Consider the following 21,632-nt stretch of genomic DNA (forward strand, 5'->3'; position numbering starts at 1 on the left):
AAAACTGGTTTAGAAGTTTCCTGTAAATTTTTAAATATACTTACTATACCACCACACAAGCATACATTCAGACATTTACCCAAGTAAATGCTAACCTATACTCACACACAAATCATCTATGTGTAGATGTTCACAGCAGCTTTGCTGATAACTGCTAGAAATAGGAACCTGCCCCCCAGCACACTTGTAGTAAAGAACACGTACAACAGAACACCACTTGACAATAAAAGAACTTCCCATGCATACCACATATGCATTACAAAGTGAGAAGGCCAGGTTCAAAACATGACACGCAACGTGAATCCACGGACATGGCATTCTTGCAATGAGGGAAGCTGCTCAGTGGCCGCCAGGCTGGGTGTGCAGCAGAGACTAACTACAAGGAGGCCTGGGGTGGCAGCTCTCCCGCCTGGCTGTGTAGGAAAATGAGTTAAGGAAGCCCAAGGGGGCGGTTGTTAAGCCTATCACTTTAAGGGACATATCCTTGAATGTGGCAAAGCACACCTGAAAATTTTTACATTAATAAGATCTAGGTTAATGTATAAAAATGATGTCTTGATTTTAAAAACATAAAATCAGGGCTGGAGAGATGGCTTAGTGGCTAAGACACTTGCCAGCGAAGCCTATGGACTCATGTTCAACTCTCCAAGTCCCACATAACCAGACACACAAGGTGACACAAGCACAAGGTCACACCTGTGCACAAGGGGCACACACATGTGGTTTGGTTGCAGTGGCTGGAGGCCCTGGCATGCCAATTCTCCCCTCCCCGCCCTAATTCTTGCATTTTAAAAAAGGCAGTGTGGGCTGGAGAGATGGCTTAGCAGTTAAGCGCTTGCCTGTGAAGCCTAAGGACCCTGGTTCGAGGCTCGATTCCCCAGGACCCATGTTAGCCAGATGCACAAGGGGGCGCACGTATCTGGAGTTCATTTGCAGTGGCTGGAGGCCCTGGCATGCCCATTCTCTCTGTGTCTCTCTGCCCATTTTCTCTCTCTATCTCTCTCTTTATGCCTTCTTCTCTCTGTCTGTCACTCTCAAATAAACAAATAAAAATAAACAAACAAAACATTTTTTAAATGGCAGTGTGTTGGGGTTGCCTCAAAAAAAAAAAAAAAAAAAAAACTACAGAAAATCCACAAAAGGAAAGAGAAAAATTTAAAACAAAGTAAAGAGAAAACAAAATTTACCTGGTTCAATCCTAATACAGTCAAGTGTCCACTTTGGGTTGCCCATATATAAGGAAAGAATTTCATGAGAAAACAATTTACCAGGAAAACTGTAGATTTAAGAAGTACAGATGAATTAGTAAAGCTGGCCCTTCAAATATGTCCTAATAAGGCTGGCAGTTTTCCATGTGTGATCCCTTCCTTTTCCTTGTAACTAAGGAGGCAGGGCTGCTGCAGGTAAGATGCTTGGCATCATGGAAACTGCTGTGAGGACCAGAGTTCAGACCCCCAGAAGCCACGCAAAATGCCAGGAGTGGTGGCGCACACCTGTCTTCCCAGCACTGAAAAGGCGGAGACAGGTGCATCACTGGAGCTCACTAGCCAGCTGGTGAGCCCCAGACCAATGAGGGACGCGGTGCAAAGTGAGGAGAATGCGGGCACAGCTGAGGCAACACAGAGAGCCTCCAGCCCCACGCACACGCGCTCATACGCATGCGAACACAGACAGCCTTCAGCCTCACGCACACGCGCTCATACGCATGTGAACACAGAGAGCCTACAGCCCCACGCACACGCGCTCATACGCATGCGAACACAGACAGCCCCCAGCCCCACGCACACGCGCTCATACGCATGCGAACACAGACAGCCCCCAGCCCCACGCACACGCGCTCATGCGCATGCGAACACAGAGAGCCCCCAGCCCCACGCACACGCGCTCATACATATGCGAACACAGAGAGCCCCCAGCCCCACGCACACGCGCTCATACGCATGCGAACACAGACAGCCCCCAGCCCCACGCACACGCGCACATACGCATGCGAACAGAGAGCCTCCAGCCCCACGCACACGCGCTCATACGTATGTGAACACAGAGAGCCCCCAGCCCCACGCACACGCGCACATACGCATGCGAACAGAGAGCCTCCAGCCCCACGCACACGCGCACATACGCATGCGAACACAGAGAGCCTCCAGCCCCACGCACACGCGCTCATACGCATGCGAACACAGAGAGCCTACAGCCCCACGCACACGCGCTCATACGCATGCGAACACAGACAGCCCCCAGCCCCACGCACACGCGCTCATGCGCATGCGAACACAGACAGCCCCCAGCCACACGCACACGCGCTCATACGCATGCGAACACAGACAGCCCCCAGCCCCACGCACACGCGCACATACGCATGCGAACAGAGAGCCTCCAGCCCCACGCACACGCGCACATACGCATGCGAACATGATGACATATGCACACTGCACACTCATGCCAGCAAAGAATAGAGAAGAGGAAAGGAAAAGACAAGGATGCATGCAACATGGACCACAACATCTGGTACCAAGGAAATGCTGAATCCCTCTCCACACACACAAAAAAGTTGTCATTAGCATTTGAGATGTCCTTAAAGCAGGCCCCACTGCTGTTTTTCCAAAGAAAATCAGTTTTTAGGTACAGATGTGTATCTGTTACGTGTGCTGAGATTCACTATGTTTTATGAAGAGCACAACTGAATCGTTTAGTTAGAAAAACTGTCAGCATAGTGACACCTGATGCCTAAGCTCCAGTAACTGCTTTGTTATGCACTGGCCTTTCTATGATGTTTTATGATTGGTGTTTTGAGATAAGCATTGCTTAAAACAAAATAAAGACAAATATATCTGTCATTTCCAGAAAAAAAATTAACTGAGTATTCTTCAGAAATTTAAGTTTACTTTCTTCCCTGAAGTGCTGTATTTATTTTGAAATAGCACATTCTGAAGGTATGGTTAAATAAAAGAAAGTGCAACCAAAACATTTATTTTATGAGATGAAATTCCTGTGGAAAAGGAAACCGTAACCTGGACCCACATTTCAAATGACATGATGTAGCCCTGTTGGCTTACTGCAGTCTTCTGAGCTTTCTGAATCTGCAAAGTGGGGTGTGAACAGGGTTTGAAACTATTTGTTCTTTGTGTACATGTGTGTAGTATGTGTTTTGTGTGTGGTGTACGCAAATGTGTGTGCAGATGTGAGTACCCCTCATTCATGAATGTAGAGGCCAGAGAAGTCTGGGTGTCCTTCCTTCACCACTCAATGCTTTCTTTCTTGAGTGGTGTCTCTTACGGCTTGAAAAGCTCGCCATCTTTGCAAGCCCCAACAGTTCTTCCATCTCGGTTCCCCCAGGCCTGGGGTTACAGAAGTGGGTGGCTATTTAGTGGGTGCTGGGCACTGAACTCACAGTCTCAGGCCCCTTTGGGGACTCACGCTTACATGGGAAGTGCTCTTTGCCACTGAGCCACCTCTACCCCAAAATAATGTGGGTTTTGCTTTTGTTTTTTTTGTTTTTGTTTTTTGAGGTAGGGTCTCACTCTAGCCCAGGTTACCTGAAATAATTCACTATATAGTCTCAGAGGGACAATCTATGGTAAACCAAATACACAAAGAATGACTTCACACAGTGTTTCAAGAATCCTTGTGAGATACTTAGCATGTTCATTAGAATCACTATTGTCTTTGAACTCTAGAAGAAATGTTGTTTAGTTTTCTATTAACTTTGTAGCTGGCATATAAAATGACAGGTCTCATTATGACACTTTTGTATTACTCTGCCTCATTCATATTCATTTCCCCCATCTCTCCTTCCCTACTGTCACCAGCATAGTCCCTCTCCTTTCTTTGACGTTCATAGTTGTTAACTGTATACTGAGCATATTCCTGCACACACGTCTACCTCACCTGTCCCCCCCTCCCCCTGCCACTTTTTCCCTTTGTTCTCTAGACAGCGTCACTTCAAGACAGGGAGAAAACAGAAAACCCTGCATGGCTGCAGGGACGCTCTAGAACAGTACATGAACTTACAACACATTGTCAGAGGATGTACTTCTGACCACAAGGTGACCAACCATCCAGGAACAGTGGCCTAGAACAGAAGTTCTCAGGAAATGAAACTTTCCATTTTCAAATCCTCATTGAACAGAACAGGACAGAAGATGCTCTCCAAACCCTGGGCTACAGATCATGCTGATGGAGGAGGCACATTAAACTAGCTTTCCAAGAGGAAATGATGTCTTTAACCACCTCAGAAATTCTGCCATCTTCCTGCCTTTCCTATGCAAGATTGAATCTGATGATGTTATAACCAAAAACTACAGAATAAGAGAAAAAAGTTATATTTTTATCTTTCCCTTCTTCCCATAATTTTAATGGACTTGGGGAGGTCCTCAATGAGTCACCCATATTGAAAAACATTTTTTTAAAAAATTATTTACTTATTTGTTTGTAAGCAGAGAGAGAAAGCTAAGGGACAATGGGTATACCAAAGCCTACAGCCACTGCAAACAAACTCCAGACACATGCACCACTTTGTGCATCTGGTTTTACGTGGGTACTGGGAATGGAACACAGGTCATTAGTCTTTGTAGGTAAACACTTCAACTGCTGAGCCAATTTTCCAGTTCATGAAGAACTTTTTTGAGCTCTGACACATATGCCACTAATCAATTTTCCTCTGCTTATTTTTCAGCCCCTGAGTTATGAGAGCAAGAAAAGCTATACCTTAAAGGTAGAAGGAGCCAATCCTCACATAGAGATGCGTTTTCTCAGCCTTGGCCCATTTCAGGATACGACGACTGTGCACATCACTGTGGAGGATGTGGACGAGCCCCCTGTGTTTGAACCTGGCTTTTATTTTGTGGAGGTGCCTGAGGACGTGACAATTGGAACCACCATTCAGATAATTTCTGCAAAGGATCCAGATGTGACCAACAACTCAATCAGGTTTGGCCACATATTTTGCTTTTTCCTTACAACATCTGATTTTCCTTTCATGTCACTTACCACAGCATGATCCCTTTTGTTTCTTCCTTTTATATCCCATCCTTGGAAAAGAAGTGCTATTGACACTTTAACTCACTTTCACTTGGTTCAGATATGTGTGTCACGCACACACACACTCATACCTAGATCTCAGTCATGATGCCTTTGACATCTGGGGCCACAGAATTGTGTTGCTATGGGAGGTGGTCCCATGGTGTGGAGGAGTGTTGCTGATGGAAATCTGGATGCTGAAACTCAGTGCAGGTCTTGGCTCCCATGGACAGTTGCACCCATGTGGTAGAGTTTAAAGAATTCCTGAGGAGACGTCAATCCATTCACAATGCGGCTTTATGTGCACCCTCGCACGGTGAGGGGAAGGGGATTATCCCACTCAGGTGCACATGACAATGTCAGTGTGGAGGACGTGCCTGACCACAACTGAAACCTTGTGTCCTAGCTTCTCACAATGGCAGGTTATGGGGAATGTGCAGCATCAGGTAGAAGGATGAAGAGAAGAAGAGGAGAGGGTTTACTCACACCAGTCTCAAACCTATCTGTTCCTCCATATCCCAATATCTGGAGATAAGGGCATGGGTTGGTGCACGAGTGAGGCAAAGAGGATTGGGAGGATTTGGATGTGCCATTTTTGCAGTTCTGTGCATCTTCTACCTATCAGTTCCTTAGTCTGATGCATAATTGGCAAAGATGTATTTCCCGCTCCTAGGCCATCTCTTTGCCCTCATGATGTTTCCATTGCCCTAAAGAAGCTACTTCACTTCCCATGATCATTTTTATATTCTTAGAATTATTTCCTGTATTGTTGTAGTCCTTTACACAAAGACTTTACCTATGTCTATATCTTTGAATGTTTTACCTATATTTCTCTATAGCAGTTTCAATGTTTCAAATCTTACATTAAAGACTTTGGTTTCTTTTAAAGTGATTTTTGTATAGGGTGAGAGATACCGATCTAGGTTCAGTCAGCTGTATATGCATATCCAGTTGTCTGTTAAAGTTAGGTAGATGTGGCTGTGTACATTTATCTCGGGTGCTGTCTTCTATTTCACTGGTCTACATATGCCAGGGAAGCAATAGGGACAATACTGCAAGTTTGAAGCCACCTGGTCTACATTGTGAGTTCTGAGCCAGCCAGGAATGCACAGCCACACAGCCAGCCACTTCTCAAGAAAACACAGCAAAATAACATGCATCATATATATTTCTATATACTATACAAAGAGCAGATATAGGAAGTACTCCTGAGATCAATGGATTTGACTGATGGCAAGCAGACAAACCAGACAGTTTATATTGAAATCTCACATCTCTACCTCTCCAGGGTATGTTTTGGAATTAAAGATTCCAACCAAGATACTTTCCTCCTCCCCAAGACAGGAGAGGTACTCTCAGAACATTGGCTGTTTCCTGTCAGTCCTGGAACCAAAGTGCAGACAGCTGGTAAACAGGTTGACACCACAACCTTCCACAGCAACTGCCAAGTCTCTGAAGCTTGACACAAATGATCAGAATTCCAATGCTGTTTGAGGCCATCTGTCACATTAATTGTGGAAAGCCACACAGTAAAATGAATCCAGGGCCCCATTGCAGATAACACATTTTAAACAGACCCCAATTTATCAAGTGCTTTTTCTATCAGCTGGCTACTTCCCTCACCTGGAACTGTTTTGTATTTAATGAAAATGTGCTTCTATAGTTTAACAAGAATGTTTCTCTCCAGAGAATAACTATACTATTCAGGGGTAAATATACCTCCTCTTTCCAACTAATAAACATGTTACATGTTTATGCATTAAAATGGCTAAAATGATTTTGTTTTCATTCCTCTGTTTTATGCTTTTAAAGACAATGAATCTGAGTTATAACAATGTAACAAAATATTTCCACCTTAAGCTTTGTAAGTGTAACACAGAACGGGTAAAAACTTGTGGTATCCAAAACAGACACAACAAAAATTCAGCAGATTCTGCTATAAATCTGTATTTTCAGAAACTAAGAACATATACATTAGGATCACAATTTGTTAATTACATATTTATTACTCTACGTAAATTCATCTTCAAATCAAAGGATACTATGGGGAGAAACCTCAGAGGATAAAACTTTGTGGAGAAAAATGAAATAAAATAATGCAAGCTTGAAAAAAAAATGTAACCAAGTTCTAAGACAGGCCGAATGTGCTGTGCTTCTTTCCTCATCATCTTTCCACATCCAGGCTGTGGAGCCTGTGTGGTGGGCATGGAAGCAAGGGCCACTAGGCACATCACTAGCGAAAGAAAAGCAAACAAAGAGCACCCGAGGCTGTAGAGTGTGTGCCTGGTGCTCAGACTGGGACTGCTATCTCAGGACCCCTCTGGGAATAAACAGGAATCACAGGGTTCTAGGTCCACTCCTCGCATGGAGAAAATGAGGCAGACCCAATGAAAGTAATTGTCTGGCAAACAGAAACTGCTGCTTCAGATGGGCAGCTGAAACCTGCCCTGTTGACCTAGGCATAAAGAAGCTCCTGGCTCTTCTAACTGAAGCAGGTGTGGACCCAAAAGTGAACAGGCTGGAAGTCTAAAATGAGGTCCACTAGGCTCTTCTGGGGTCGGACTCTGAGAACCGGCAGGACAGGCTGCAGACCTGAGGTAACCAGATAGACTTAGACACAGGGATCGTGGCATCCTTGCAATAATCATCAGAGGGTGTGAGTCTCCCTCTGAATTTTGGTTACTAAGAGAATTAATATCAGCTGATATAAGGTCCATGATCATGTGCTATCTGTCAGCAATAAAGAATAGGTTCTCAAAAGACAAAGTACAGAAAAGGCAACTCTGTGACTCTCATTTAATAAACCTATGTAAGATTATCTTTTTCTGTTCTCTTTCCCCAAATTGCTTATTTCATCCTTATTTTTATGTAAAATTTAATGTTTTTTTAATTAATTATTTATTTATTTGAGAGTGACAGACACAGAGAGAAAGACAGATAGAGGGAGAGAGAGAGAGAATGGGCACGCCAGGGCTTCCAGCCTCTGCAAACGAACTCCAGACACGTGCGCCCCCTTGTGCATCTGGCTAACGTGGGACCTGGAGAACCAAGCCTCGAACTGGGGTCCTTAGGCTTCACAGGCAAGTGCTTAACCACTAAGCCATCTCTCCAGCCCAAATTTAATGCTTTTAAAATAACTTATATGCTATGGGGATAATTCTACATTGTTATTAAAAAGAATGAGATATATTCACTTAAAAAAAAGATCTATTCAGTGACCTCAAAACTAACATATTACCCAAGGATAAAATGTTATAAAGGCCATTTGACACTTTTAACAACTATTAAGGTACAGTTCAATATCACACTAAATTTCAGTGACTTCACCTTTAAGGCTAGTCTGGACTACATGAGTTGCTGTCTCAAAAGATAAGGGAATAAATAAATAAAAGATTATTAGGATTTTTCAGTATCCTTTCTAGAGGGTTGATGTTGTATCTGCATGTATAAAATGGCCATCATTTACTGGTTAAACAAATGTTTACAAATTTAGTTACATATATGAAAACTACAAAGTTTAGACTGATTGTTAAAAATCCTCGAGGAATTGCTAGAGAGCAGGCCACTGAACCACTTGGCAACTGAAATCAGCATCTGCTGGTGTGGAAACAGCCTGCCCTCCCGCAGCCAATGGGCCTGCTTAGTGCTCACGATGAGAGAACGCCCCAACAAGCAGGAAGGACAACACACCCTGCTGCTGTTGCTTCAGGCAGTTTACTACGTGTGTGTCACAGTGGCCAAGAGTGTTTGTTACAGGTGGAGAGAGGAAAACCACCTACAAAATTCATTAGTACGTCCCAATTTCTACATTTTCTATCTGTATCCAATCCCACAATTTGTTCTCCAAACCCTGGACATTGGCCCAATGCCCCGTTCAGAGAAGTGAAACCATTACTCCCTCACTGTGGTCCAGCTTGGGGAAGTGGAGGGTTCAAGTTGAGGAGAGAAGCTTCCAGGGCAGGCGCCTGCTGTGCAGACCAGGCATTTCTGTCCGGGGTCTGTCGCTTGGCTATTTCTATCACTCCATCTCCCTTACCATCTGTGACATGTGCTGTGGTGCTGTAGGTTGCTGGTTCCTGATAGGCTGTTCCCTCTCGGTGTTAAGTCTACAGCTTGGAGGGCTGCCAGCAGGGTTATGGCTCTGAGGACCAGATGCTGCGCTTTTCTCATGTCTGAGCAACTGACATATCAAATTGTCCTGAGCCAAAAAGTACTTTCTTCCCCATAAGAAAATTTAATTCTTAAAAACAGCTGATAAACATTAAAACTAAATCATATTTTATGCCTAGAAAAAATATGCTCTAGTCCTTTTTAAATGAATTTGCTAGATGTATGTGCTTTTTTTTTTTTTAATAAAAAAGAAATCACAGAGGAACTGTAACGTGCTGCTTCCAAAGCGAGCGTGATAACCTGTAGCCAGGGTATGCAGACAGATATTGAGGATACTCAAAATGCACAAAAGCAGAAACCCAGAAGCTGCTGAGGACTCAACACTAAAGTAGAATTAAAGCTCAGGGAAGTTTGTAGAAGAGGGGCGGAAAGAACGTCAAAGCCACAGGCTGGGAAGGAATACCCAGAGACACAGCCCTCCCCACAGTGAAGGGTGGGAAGGAATACCCAGAGACGCAGCCCTCCCCACAGTGAAGGGTGGGAAGGAATTCCCAGAGACACAGCCATCCCCACAGTGACAGGCTGCTGCTCTCACAACCCAACCCACACTCCATGGTGAACACCAGCAATCCCACTAGGAGCGGCCCTCAGTGGAGAGGGGCAGGGAGGAGAAAAATGATGGTACCAACACCTGATGTGGCTGTGGTGGTTTGAATAGAATAGATGGCCCCCAATATATTCAGTTCTTTATTGTTTGCAGTTTGCATCTGCTGGCTACCTGGCTGGAGGCAATGTCACTGGGTGATCTAAAGTTGTGGTGATGGGTTTCCAATTTCAATCTAAAGATATGCGAAGTGTGCCTAGCTGGAGTTCCTGAAGTGTGCTGTGGCTTTTGGCTTTTAGGCTTGTGCTTCTCTCTCTGTGCTTGGCCTGTGAAGGCAGGCCAGCTTCTTCTACCATTATGGAACTTTCCCTAGATCTGTAGGCTTCAATAAATATCCCTTCCTCAATAACTGTGCCTGGTCTGGAAGTCAGCGAACCTGAATCTGTCTGCTACAGTGGCCATACAAATTTTTCCTTAATAAAATAAAAAAAAATACCAAAACAATGCAATTAGAAAATGGGCAAAAAGTTTCATTCCTCTAGGTATGCACCATATGCATGTATTTGCTACATACAGCAAATGAAAACATGTTCAACATTATAACCCATTAGGATAATGCAAACTAAATTTACACATTGAGATATTTGAAAAAGTTAAATGTTTAGCAGCTAGAGACATGGCTCACTGGGTAAAGTGCTTGCAGCTAATTATGAGGGCCTGAGTTCAGATCTTTAGCACCTACTTAAACTCTAGGTGTAGATATGTACCTACAATCCCAGTACTGCAGAGGTGGAGACTGGGAAGCCCTGGGGCTCCGCCTCCCGGACTGCCACTAGCTAAGAATGGAGTAAGAGGCTTAATCAGAAACACATAAGGACGTGGGGACATTTCACACGCACAGTTCTACACATAGCCTGCTGCAAACAAAGTGCAAGGGGCAACCTAATTCCTGGCTTGTCCTCTGACCTCCACATGTGCGCCCTGCACACACATGCACACACACGCACACACACACACGCACACGCACACACACAATAACATGGCATGCGTATGTTCCATCCTATTTCATTTTGTTTCAATGCTAGTCAATCCACCACTTCTCAACCCAGTAAGCTGCAGTTAGAAAACAATGTGCTAAAGAAAGTTCTTTCCACCAAAACGGCAGTTTCTCCACCTTAAAAACATGTGGAAATAGACTGCAATTGCCAGTAACTTCAAATATAATTTAGAACCCAGCATTTCCCCTGACCTCTATTTAAACAATTTGTAAGAGTACTATAGTTATAACCCACATGTGTGGTTTCAAATTTTAATTGGAAGTGACTTAGCTCTCCTAAGTTTTAGTTTATGTGATGACGAGAATTGCTTTACAAAGCTACTATAAGAATTTTATTGTTTGTAGTAGTTTTATTTATTTCTTTGACATAAAAGGAGAGAGAATGAGTGGGTGGGCCAGGGTCTGTTGCTGCTGCAAGGACTCCAGACATGCACCAGGTTGAATATGGTAGACCACCTGTCTTGCATGTATGAGGCACTGCGGTCAATTCTCAGTACAGCCAAAAATTGACAGAGGCAAGTTTTGCCCAAAGAGGCAACTTCTCTAGAGAAGATTTGCAACTACCTTACAAATATATGAAAAATGCCCAACCATGTTATTCATCTTCTTGAAACTACAATGAAATGAGAGCTACCTGATCAAACGGCTATTAACATCAGGAAGAAAGATAACAAAGGATGTTGTTAGTATGAAAATATGTTAGTACATCCATTTTGGAGAACAGCATGGAGGCTTCTGAAAATACAGGACATAAGACTATGGTCTGGGAATCCCATTCTGGGCATACAGCCAGAGGAAGTATGATCAGCATGTTGAAGAAGCATACACATTTTGATGTCAACTGCAGCATTATTCACAATAGCCAAGATATGAAAACAACCTAAGCATCTATCAACAGATGAATGGATTTTGTAATGTGGTATTTTATATACAGAGAAGAGAAAGCTATTCAGCTTTAAAAAAGGAAGGAAATTTTGTCATTTGAAATAACACGCATGACTCTAGAGAACATTGTACTATGTGGAACAAGTCAGGGATACGAAGGCAAATAATGCATCTTACTTAAATACAGCATCTAAGATTTGAACTGATACAAGAAAGTAAAATGGTGGTTACCAGAGGCTAGGACCAACAATGCTGATGGACTGAGGAAACAAAGATATTGATAATGGGTACAAAGTTTCAATTAAGACAGGAGGATTAGTTCTTGTCATCTACTGTATAGCATGGTAAAATCAGTTAATAATGAGCTATATTTTTATTTTATTTTTTTATTTTGGTTTATTGAGGTAGGGGACAGTATGGCCCAGGCTGATCTGGAATTCACTATGTAGTCTCAGACTGGCCTTGAACTCACAGTGATCCTCCTGCATCTTCCTTTTGAGTGCTGGAATTAAAGGTGTACACCATCACACCCAGCTGAACTGTATTTTTAAAAATTGCTAGAAGGTGTATTCTCAATGCTTTTATCACAAATAAATAATATATGCGGTATATAATGAAACATCATATTATATGCCACATATGCATTTTTGTCAAATAAAATACAATAATAATTGCTAGTCTTTCTCACCAAAATTCTCAAGGGCAGTCCTTAATCATAGCTATGTATCAAGAACATAAAGAAGCCAGGTGTGGTGGTGCATTTCTTTAATCCCAGCTCTCGGGAGGCAGAGGTAGGAGGATCACCTCAAGTTCAAGACCACCCTGAGACTACATAGTGAATTCCAGGTCAGCCTGGGCTAGAGCAAGACCCTACCTCGAAAAACCAAACAACAAGAACACAAAGGAATCACATTACCAAATACATTACAGTTCTCAGCCAGAGCCACATGCATGAGCAATTCAGAGTCACAGCCAACACAGTGAGTCAAATACTCTTCCTTGGGAGCAGCCAGAAACTACCTCATGAGTGCCTTAAGCTTCCTTCTTTCCCTAACGATGAATAGTGATCCAAGTTGAACATGACAGAAGCAACAAACCTGACTGACTACCGGAACATCTGCTTATGATGCCTTACAGATTCTGTAGTTCACCCCATCTTTCCAGCAGGTTCTCCCCCATAGATGCATAACATTCAGGGTTATTGATAAGCAACATAGGTCACCTTGGCCTGTCGCACTAAAAGTGTTCTAGAAGATAAGGGATCTTCAACTGGTTACAAGTGCATTCCTGTACCTGTCAGGAAGAAGTCCTTGACGTGTTCACAGCATCTTGGAGCACAGCTCTCCTTCCCAAGAAGCAATCCTAATTCCAAGAACCAGAACCACCAAGCTATCCATCTTCACTTTCTTCCAATTTCAGGTCAGCATTTGAGAGCCCACCTGAATTTCTAACAAATACTTGTAGGTGTCTGTATGAGTCACTTCTTGTTGCTATGAACAAACACCTGACCACATGCTACTTAAGGAACAGGGTTTATACCACCTTAGTTTCCTGGCTGGGAAGGTAGGGTGGCAGAAGCCAGAAGCCAGCTTGTCACATGTGTGAGGCAGAAAGCAAGGGAATAACCAGAAGTAGGCCCGCCCCCACCAGCCTACTTCCTCTAGTAGGCATTACTTTCTTGCTGCTCCAAACCAGAAGTGACTTAAGGAAAGAAAAGGGTTTATTTTCAGCTTGTACTTTCAGGAAGTTTCATGCAGTGTGACCAGCAGGCTGGCTGATCTCACTGCAGAGTCAGGAAGTACAAGAAGCAGAGGACAAACGGGAAGTGAGTCCAGACAACCAGAAGTCCAGCCCGGGTGACCTGCTTCCTCCTAAAGGTCACACAACCTTCCCTAACAGCACAGACACCTGGACCTATGGGGGACATTTACCTTCAGATCACAGCATGGTTAACACTGACCATGCCCTGAAATCCTTTTGGCACTTTCAAGCTCTAAGCAGCATGAGCTGATTTTTTAAGTGCCATAAGATTCTCTGCACCCTTCTAATTTCACTTTTTGAATAAGAAAACCAAAGCAATAGTTTTCTCATATGAAGTTTTCCTTTTTGTTTTTAAACATGATTAAAATCAGTCTTCCAAATATCCATTAACTTAGAGCTAGCCCTGCCTATCTAGCATGGTATGTGCAAACAGTTCACTCCTGTGGGGCGCTGGCCTGTGTTTATCCAAATGCAAATGACATACATAATCCATATTCTCACAGATACTCCATTGACAGAAGCAGTGACCCTGGAAGATTCTTCTACGTTGACATTACAACAGGAGCCCTAATGACTGCAAGGCCCCTAGACCGGGAAGAGTTTTCTTGGCATAATATCACTGTCCTTGCTATGGAAATGAGTAAGTTACATGATAAACTTGTCTCCACACATTTACAAATGTATGTTGAAAGTGAAAGTTGTAACAAAAATACACTTTTAATAAGAAACGAGTTCAAGAGGGGGGTCTGGAGAGATGGCATAGCAATTAAGGCACTTGCCTGTGAACCCTAAGAAACCAGGTTTGATTCCCCAGTACCCACATAAGCAGGATGAACAAGGTGGCACACATGTCTGGAGCTCATTTGCAGTGGCTGGAGGTGATGGTGTACCCATTCTCTCTCCCTCTCTCCCTCTCTCTCTCTCTCTCTCTCTCTCTCTCTCCCTCCCTCCCTCGCTCCCTCCCTCCCTCCCTCCCTCTCAAATAAATAAATATAAGTAAGAAATAAAAAAAAGATACCTTTAATCCCAGCACTTGGGATGCATAGGTAGGTGGATTGCTGTGAATTCAAGGCCACCCTGAAAATACATAATGAATTCCAGGTCAACCTGGGTTAGAGGAAAACCCTACCTTTACAAAAAAAAAAAAAAAGGAAGAAAGAAAGAAGGAAGGAAGGAAGGAAGGAAGGAAGGAAGGAAGGAAGGAAGGAAGGAAGGAAGGAAGGAAGGGAGGGAGGGAAAGAAAAGAAAAGAAAAGAAATGAAATACATTCAAGAGAGTAAGTTAAGTTAAATTATATTTCATACAAAACTGGATATAGTTGGTTCAATTGCCTTTATAGTATCTATTACAATACTTAGTGTTTTGCTAGAGATAAAATACGCAAAAGCAGTGATACCATTCTTACCCCACATGGCTCTAAGCAAAAAGAAATCTAAGAAGCTTTCAATCTTTTAATAATATTGTAACTATACAAAGTTTGAAATATTATTTATGGTTGAAAGGAAACATTAATATGTTACTGTTATGCACACATATACACTTCCATGACTTTAAGAACTTGAGGCATTCTGTGACAAATGGCAGATTTACTATCATAGTAGTTATAAATGGAAGTTAATAAAAACTGAATATGTGATATAAAAGGGGTTTGAGGATGTCACTCAGTGCTCCATGCACAAAGCCTCGAGTTTTGTCCCCAACCCTGCCAAATAAATACATAAATAAATAAGAGACCTGACAAACCTAGGTTATACGCTATTATAATTCAATGTGTTTCATACTATTTAGCGATAGTCAGGAGCCGAGGAACAGTAAACTCATATCTACTGGCGATATAACTACACAAAGTTATTCAGGAGGGAAATTTGTCAAATATATATTCAAATGTTTTCAAAATATCCTGTCTGTTTTCAGGGATTTCACTGCTAGTAATTATCTTAACTATAGGTATTAGCAAAGATTTAGATAACGTAATTTCCACTGCAGTATTCCCCTTTTAATTAAAACAAACATTTTAATAATGTTGGTACTTTATGGTAACCAAGTGCATTTTTAAGGTTTCTACTTTTAATGGTACATAAGACAATTTTCCCTACCACACAAAATTTTAAATTAGTATATATAATAAGAAATTTTATGATGGACATCTTCACACATGCATGCAATGTATTTCACTCATATTCACTTCCAAATGCCCTGTTTTGTTCCCTCTCCTCCTAGTTCCCTTCCATCCTCTAAGAAGTGCTCCCTTTTGCTTTCATGATGTGTGTGTGGGTATTTAAATCTAAATTCTACATAAGAGAGAACATGCATTATTTTTCCTTTGTATCTGGCTTATTTCGTTGAACATGATGATACCCATTTCAGTACATTTTCCTTAAAATTATATAATATCATTATCTTTGTAGCTAAATAAAACTCAATTCAGCATGCATGGCATTTTCTTTAGCAATCCATCTGCATATATATGCTATTTCCTATCTCAGCTACCATGAGTACTGTCGCGATGAAGATAAATGGACAGGTTTCTCTGTGGTGTGTGGGTTTTGAGACTCCTTCAGGCATATACCTAGGTGTGGTACAATTGTATCTTATAGTAGTCCTAGCTTCAGGTTTCTTAGAAACCTCCATAACCACTTCTATGGTGGCTGCCCTAATTTATGTCATCAGCAGTGTATAAAAGTTCAATTTATCCTGTATCCTGTCCTGCACTTATTGTTGTCATTTCTCTCAAAAACTCTGAAAGGGTCTTACTGGGATCAATTAGAATCCTAACATAGTATTTCTTTTTATTGACAGCTTCCATACTTACAGACAATAAACCATGAAAATTCCCTCCCCTGCCCCACTTTCCCCTTCACAAATCTGCACTCCATCATATCTCTCTCTACATTAGTCTCACTTTTGTTTTGATGTCATCATCTTTTCCTCCTATTATGAGGGCCTGTGAAGATAATGATAAGCACTGTGAGGTCATGGACATCAAGGCCAATTTCTGTCTGGTCTGCTGCATTGTAAGCAGTCCTACCCTTCTTTCAGCTCTTACATTCTTTCCACCACCTCTTCTGCAATGGACCCTGAGCCCTGGAAGGTGTGATAGAGATGCTACTGTGCTGAACATTACTCCATTACCTTTTCTCAGCATTATGGTGCCTTTTGGGTCACCACCATCCGAAAAGAGAAGTTTCTCTAACCAAAAGTTAGAGTAGCATTAATATATGGGTTCATGAAAGTGCTTACAGGGCAGTTTGTGAGCATAATATATGCATTTGGCTAGACAAGAACAGACATTACACTCCATTACTCATAACCACCCCTGCCAAAGGCTTTTGATTAGGTTATCAGTATCAAGCATGTATTCCCTCCCATACAGCGGGTCTCCAGTCCAACTGGAGAGCAGTTGGCATCTCCCATAACAGACTTGCCACTATTGTACCCATTGGCTCATTTGGCCTTACTGGCCAAACTTGAGGCTTTCAGTCCACTGTTTTCACCATTGATGGCATGCAGTGCACCTTTCTGTCAGCTAGTCTACTGGTAGAAGGTATTCAGCTCATCCCCAGTTTTGGTTTTCAGTGACCTTGCAGCCCAGGCATGTACAGTCTTCAGCAATAGGGTCTTATCATCTATTCCTGGTTGGAAACCAAGAGTCTTGGCAATAGCCTATAATGTTTTGGGGACATCAAGGACCTCCCTGGCCAACAAATCACTGGAATTCCTGGCACTAAAATTTTTCTAGTATACATGGCTTCTGGGTGTTCCATTATCCAAAAAAGTAGGTTATCATGTGGCTTATTCACAATATCCTGAATTTTGACTCTCCCCATTCTCCTTTACTCAGTCCCTTCCCCTGACCTCACTTAGATAATATAGATTTTTTATTTTAATTTTTATTTACTTATTAGAAACAGAAAGAGGGAGAGAGAAAGAGAGAGAGACAGTGAGAATGGACACACTAGGGCCTCTAGCCACTGCAAACGAACTCCAGATGCATGCACTACCATGTGCATCTGGCTTGCGTGGAACATGAAGAATCAAACCTGTGTTCTTATGCTTCACCAGCATGCACCTTAACTGCTAAGCCCTCTTTCCAGCCCATAGTTTTTATTTGTATTTCCCTAGTGGCTGAGGATGTTGAACATTTTTCACATGTTTATGGGCTACTTGCACTTTTCAGAATTATCAACTCAGTTGTCCATTTATTCACTGGATAATTTAGGATTGTGTTTGCAAGTATGTGTGCTTCAGGTTTTGAGTTCTTCCCATATTCTAGACACTAATCCCCATCATATTTATAGCTGGCAGAGATTCTCCCCCATTCTACAGGCTCTCTCTTCTCTTTGTTGCTTCCTTTCCTATGCAGAAGCTAAATTAGGGAAATGTCCCGTGTCATATCTTGGGATCATTTCCTATACTGTTGGAATCCTTTACCAAAAATTTGAGCATGCCTGTATCTTAAGTGTTTTCCCTATGGTTCTTTTCTTTTTAACAATTTCAAAGTTTCAAATCCTACATTAAGGTCTCTGGTCCATTGTGAATTGACTGGTGCACAAGGTGGGAGACAGAAATCGAGTTCCATTGTCCTATATGTGGACACCCAATTTTCCTGGAGACATTTGTTGAAGAGGCTTTTTAAAAGTATGTTTTTGGCACTTTGCCAAAAATCCTGTGGCTGTGGATGGGTGTATTTATTTCTATTCCATTGGACTAAATGTCTTATTTGTCAGTATCATACTATTTTTGTTACTATGACTGAAGGATAATTTGAAATCAAGTATTGTGATGTTTCCAAAATTGTTCTTTTGGCTCAAGACTTCTTTGTGTATTTATGTTCTTTTATTTATTCCATATGAATTTTAATGTTTTCTACTTCTATGAAGAATCTCATAGAAGCTTTGATGAGGTTTACATTGATTCTATAGATCACATCACTTTAGGTAATTAGCCATTTTCACACTATTAATTCTGTCAACACATGAGCATCAGAAAACTTTCAATAATTTAGAGTATTCACCAATTTCTTCCATATCTCAAAGTTTTCCATATGGAAGTCTCCCACCTCCTTGGTTAGATGTTTTCCTAGATACTTTTTGAGGGTATTGTAAATTAACTTGTGTTTCTTATCTCTTTTTTTTTTTTTTTTTTTTTTGAGAGTGACAGACACAGAGAGAAAGACAGGTAGAGGGAAAGAGAGAGAATGGGCGTGCCAGGGCTTTCCAGCCTCTGCAAACGAACTCCAGACGCGTGCGCGCCCCCTTGTGCATCTGGCTAACGTGGGACCTGGGGAACCGAGCCTCGAACTGGGGTCCTTAGGCTTCACAGGCAAGCGCTTAACCGCTAAGCCATCTCTCCAGCCCTCTGATCTCTTTCTTACTGTCTGTTGTTAGTATATAGAAAAAGCTCCTGATGAACTTTTACCACACGCACACACGCGGTGAAGAGGTATGTGTGTGTGCTAACAGGCATGTGCACTACACACAGATGAAACCGCACCACACGCACACGCAGTGAAGAGGTATACATTGATTTTGTTTCCCAATACTGTCCTGGAAAGGCTCATCAAATTTGAGTGTTTTATAGTCCCACCTTTAGGATGCAGTTCCAGGAACACAGGTCTTTTGAGAAGGAGAATGCTGGAGCCCAATTCCAGGTCCTTGGCCTCACTAGGCAAGTGTTTTATCTCTAAGCTATGGGGCCAGCCCAAAATCTTGAAGGTGTTTTAAGTACAGGATTATGTCTTCTGCAAATATTTGACTTTTTCCTTCTTATTTATCTTGCATATTGTTCTGACTCAGACCTTAAGAATTACATTGAATAGGAGTGAAAACTATGGTTTTAGACAATGTGGTTTGTTTTCCTACATTTAGTACACAACTGGCTATCAATATGTGATATATAGTCTTCATTATGCTATGAATATTCTGTCTATTCCAAGTTTCTTTGTAACTTTTATCAGGATGAATGTTGAACTTTGTCAAAAAGCCTTGTCTCATCTGTTGAGATCAGTTGTGTCCTTAGTCTATTTCTGGGCTATATAATGATTGTTTGATTGATTGATTGATTGGCAGGTGCTGAATCACCCTATCATTCTTAGAATGAAATCAACTTTGTCATGCTCTATGATCTCTGTAATATAGTAGAATTCACTTTGTAATTATTTTATTGAGAATTCCCATGTCTATGTTCAGCAGGGAAATTACTGTTTTCTTTTTTGTTAAGGTGATTTATTAAATTATATGAGTTCTAAGTTTTTAATGTAAGCACTCATTGCTATAAACTCCCCTCTTGTAACTGCCTTTGCTAGTCCCAAAGGTTCTCATGAGCTTTATTTCATTTTCATTTGACTCTGGGAATTTTTCAATGTCCTCTTTGATTTCCTCTATGACTCAATGATCACTTAAGATGCACTCTTCAGTCTCCATGTTTGTATAGTTTCTGTGGTTTTTCTTGTTCTTGATTTCTAGTTTTGTTGTACTACTTTTGGATAAGATGCTAGAAATTGTTTGCTTTTTTGTATTTATTAAGATTTGCTTTAGGACCTAAGATGTGATCTATTTTAGAGAAATTTTGTGGGCTGCTGAGAATGTGATATTCATAGCTCTTGACTAGATATTCTACAGATGCTTTTAAGCCTATTTTATCTATGGCACAGCTTAATCTGGTTTGAATTCTCTTTTCATTTATATGATCTATCTACGGATGACAGTGGGGTACTGATATAACCTGCAAATACTTTAACTGGATCTTTTTATCCTTTCATGTCTTACTTTATGAAACTGGGTGCACCAACATTCGGTGCATATAAATTGACAATCATGGCGTGCTGGTAGATCGTTCTCTTCATTATCATGTAGGACCTTTATCACTTCTAAATTTTGTTTGGCTTCATCAGGCATGTATGGGGAGCTCCGCCTACTTTCAGCTTTCGCTTGATTCGTGTACCACTTTCCATCCTCTCGCTTCATACCTTTGCATATCTTGTTTCTCACAAAGAACAAACTGTGTCTTACTGTCTAATCAAATCAGATAATCAGCAATTTCTTTGATTTTTATTCATTTATTTCAGAGAGAGAGAGGCAGATAGAGAAAGAGAATAAATGGGTGTGCCAGGGTCTCCAACTGCTGCAAACAAACTCGACACATGCACCACCTTGTGCATCTGGCTTATGTGGGTCTTGGGGAATTTAACCCAGGTCTTTGGCTTTGCAGACAAGTGGCATAACCACTAAGCAATCTCTCCAACCTCTAATCAGCAATTTTTAATTGAAGAGCTAGGACCATTTACATTTCATGTTATTTTTGAGGTGATTTTCTGATTCCTGTAACCTTATTGGTTGTTTCCTGATTTGTTTGAATTACTAGGTCTTTTCTTTCTCTTCTGTTTATATTAGGGGCTTGGTGGGTTGCTGAGTTAGACATGACTGATTTATCATTATTATTGTTGTTATTAACAACATATTTCATATGGTACCTCATGTATTGGTACCCTCTATGCCCTTGTCCCTGCCCCCATTCCACTGGGTACATTTCTCAGTGGGATTGCAGGTATTCTCTATGGGGTTGTGGTTTATGTGTGGGGAAGTAGCAGTTAACTATTCTGGGAGGGGAAGGAATACCTCTGGGCATGACATCTCAACCTGTGGCTATTATTCTTTCCACCTTCTCTTCCATAAAATTCCATGAGCTGTGGTGGGTGAGTTTTAAGTCTACTTCAGTGATAAGCTCTTAGGAGCCTCTGGATCTCTGCTTTGGTGGGTTTTGAGTGCCCTCAGGGTCTGTCTCCTATACCTACCCTGGTGCTTATTATTAGAAACAGCATGGAAGCAACACTCTTGCTCATCTCCCCATTTCCTCTGTGGTTTCAGCTGTGGTTTGGCTGACATGCACGGGGTAGTTTACCTCTTCCTATCTTGCTGCTTTCTAAAAAAAAAAAAACAGGACCAAATTCTCCAACAGACAGTGAAGTCAGCATAGCTTAAGTGGGATAAAGCACTACTGATTTAGGGAGAATGTGATGTATGCAGTCCCTTTTTTAGTCAAAGACTAGTGAGAGCTTGAGACTGTAGAGCATAATCTTTGTCTCCATGTGATTCTGATCTGGCTCCCAATTCCAGATCCAGGTTATATAACAGTGAGTGGATCTCTTAGCAAATCAGAAAACCACTGGTTACCGACCAAGGATGTGTGACAGTACTA

At 41.7% G+C, this 21,632-nt stretch overlaps 1 protein-coding gene across 3 annotated transcripts in view; it reads left to right on the forward strand.

Annotated features, from left to right (window-relative positions):
- The window catches only part of Cdh20 (cadherin 20), a 225,469-nt gene that overhangs the window by 181,993 nt on the left and 21,844 nt on the right, over nucleotides 1-21,632 (forward strand). For all 3 annotated transcript variants that reach the window (XM_045135259.1, XM_004654785.2, XM_045135260.1), the window contains exons 7-8: nucleotides 4,676-4,929; nucleotides 13,940-14,076. In XM_045135259.1, coding sequence (XP_044991194.1) covers nucleotides 4,676-4,929; nucleotides 13,940-14,076 — 391 coding nt within the window. The remainder of the gene's footprint in view (nucleotides 1-4,675; nucleotides 4,930-13,939; nucleotides 14,077-21,632) is intronic.

The sequence above is a fragment of the Jaculus jaculus genome, chromosome 15 (genome assembly GCF_020740685.1).
Source record: "Jaculus jaculus isolate mJacJac1 chromosome 15, mJacJac1.mat.Y.cur, whole genome shotgun sequence".
In the NCBI taxonomy this organism is placed as follows: Eukaryota; Metazoa; Chordata; class Mammalia; order Rodentia; family Dipodidae; genus Jaculus; species Jaculus jaculus.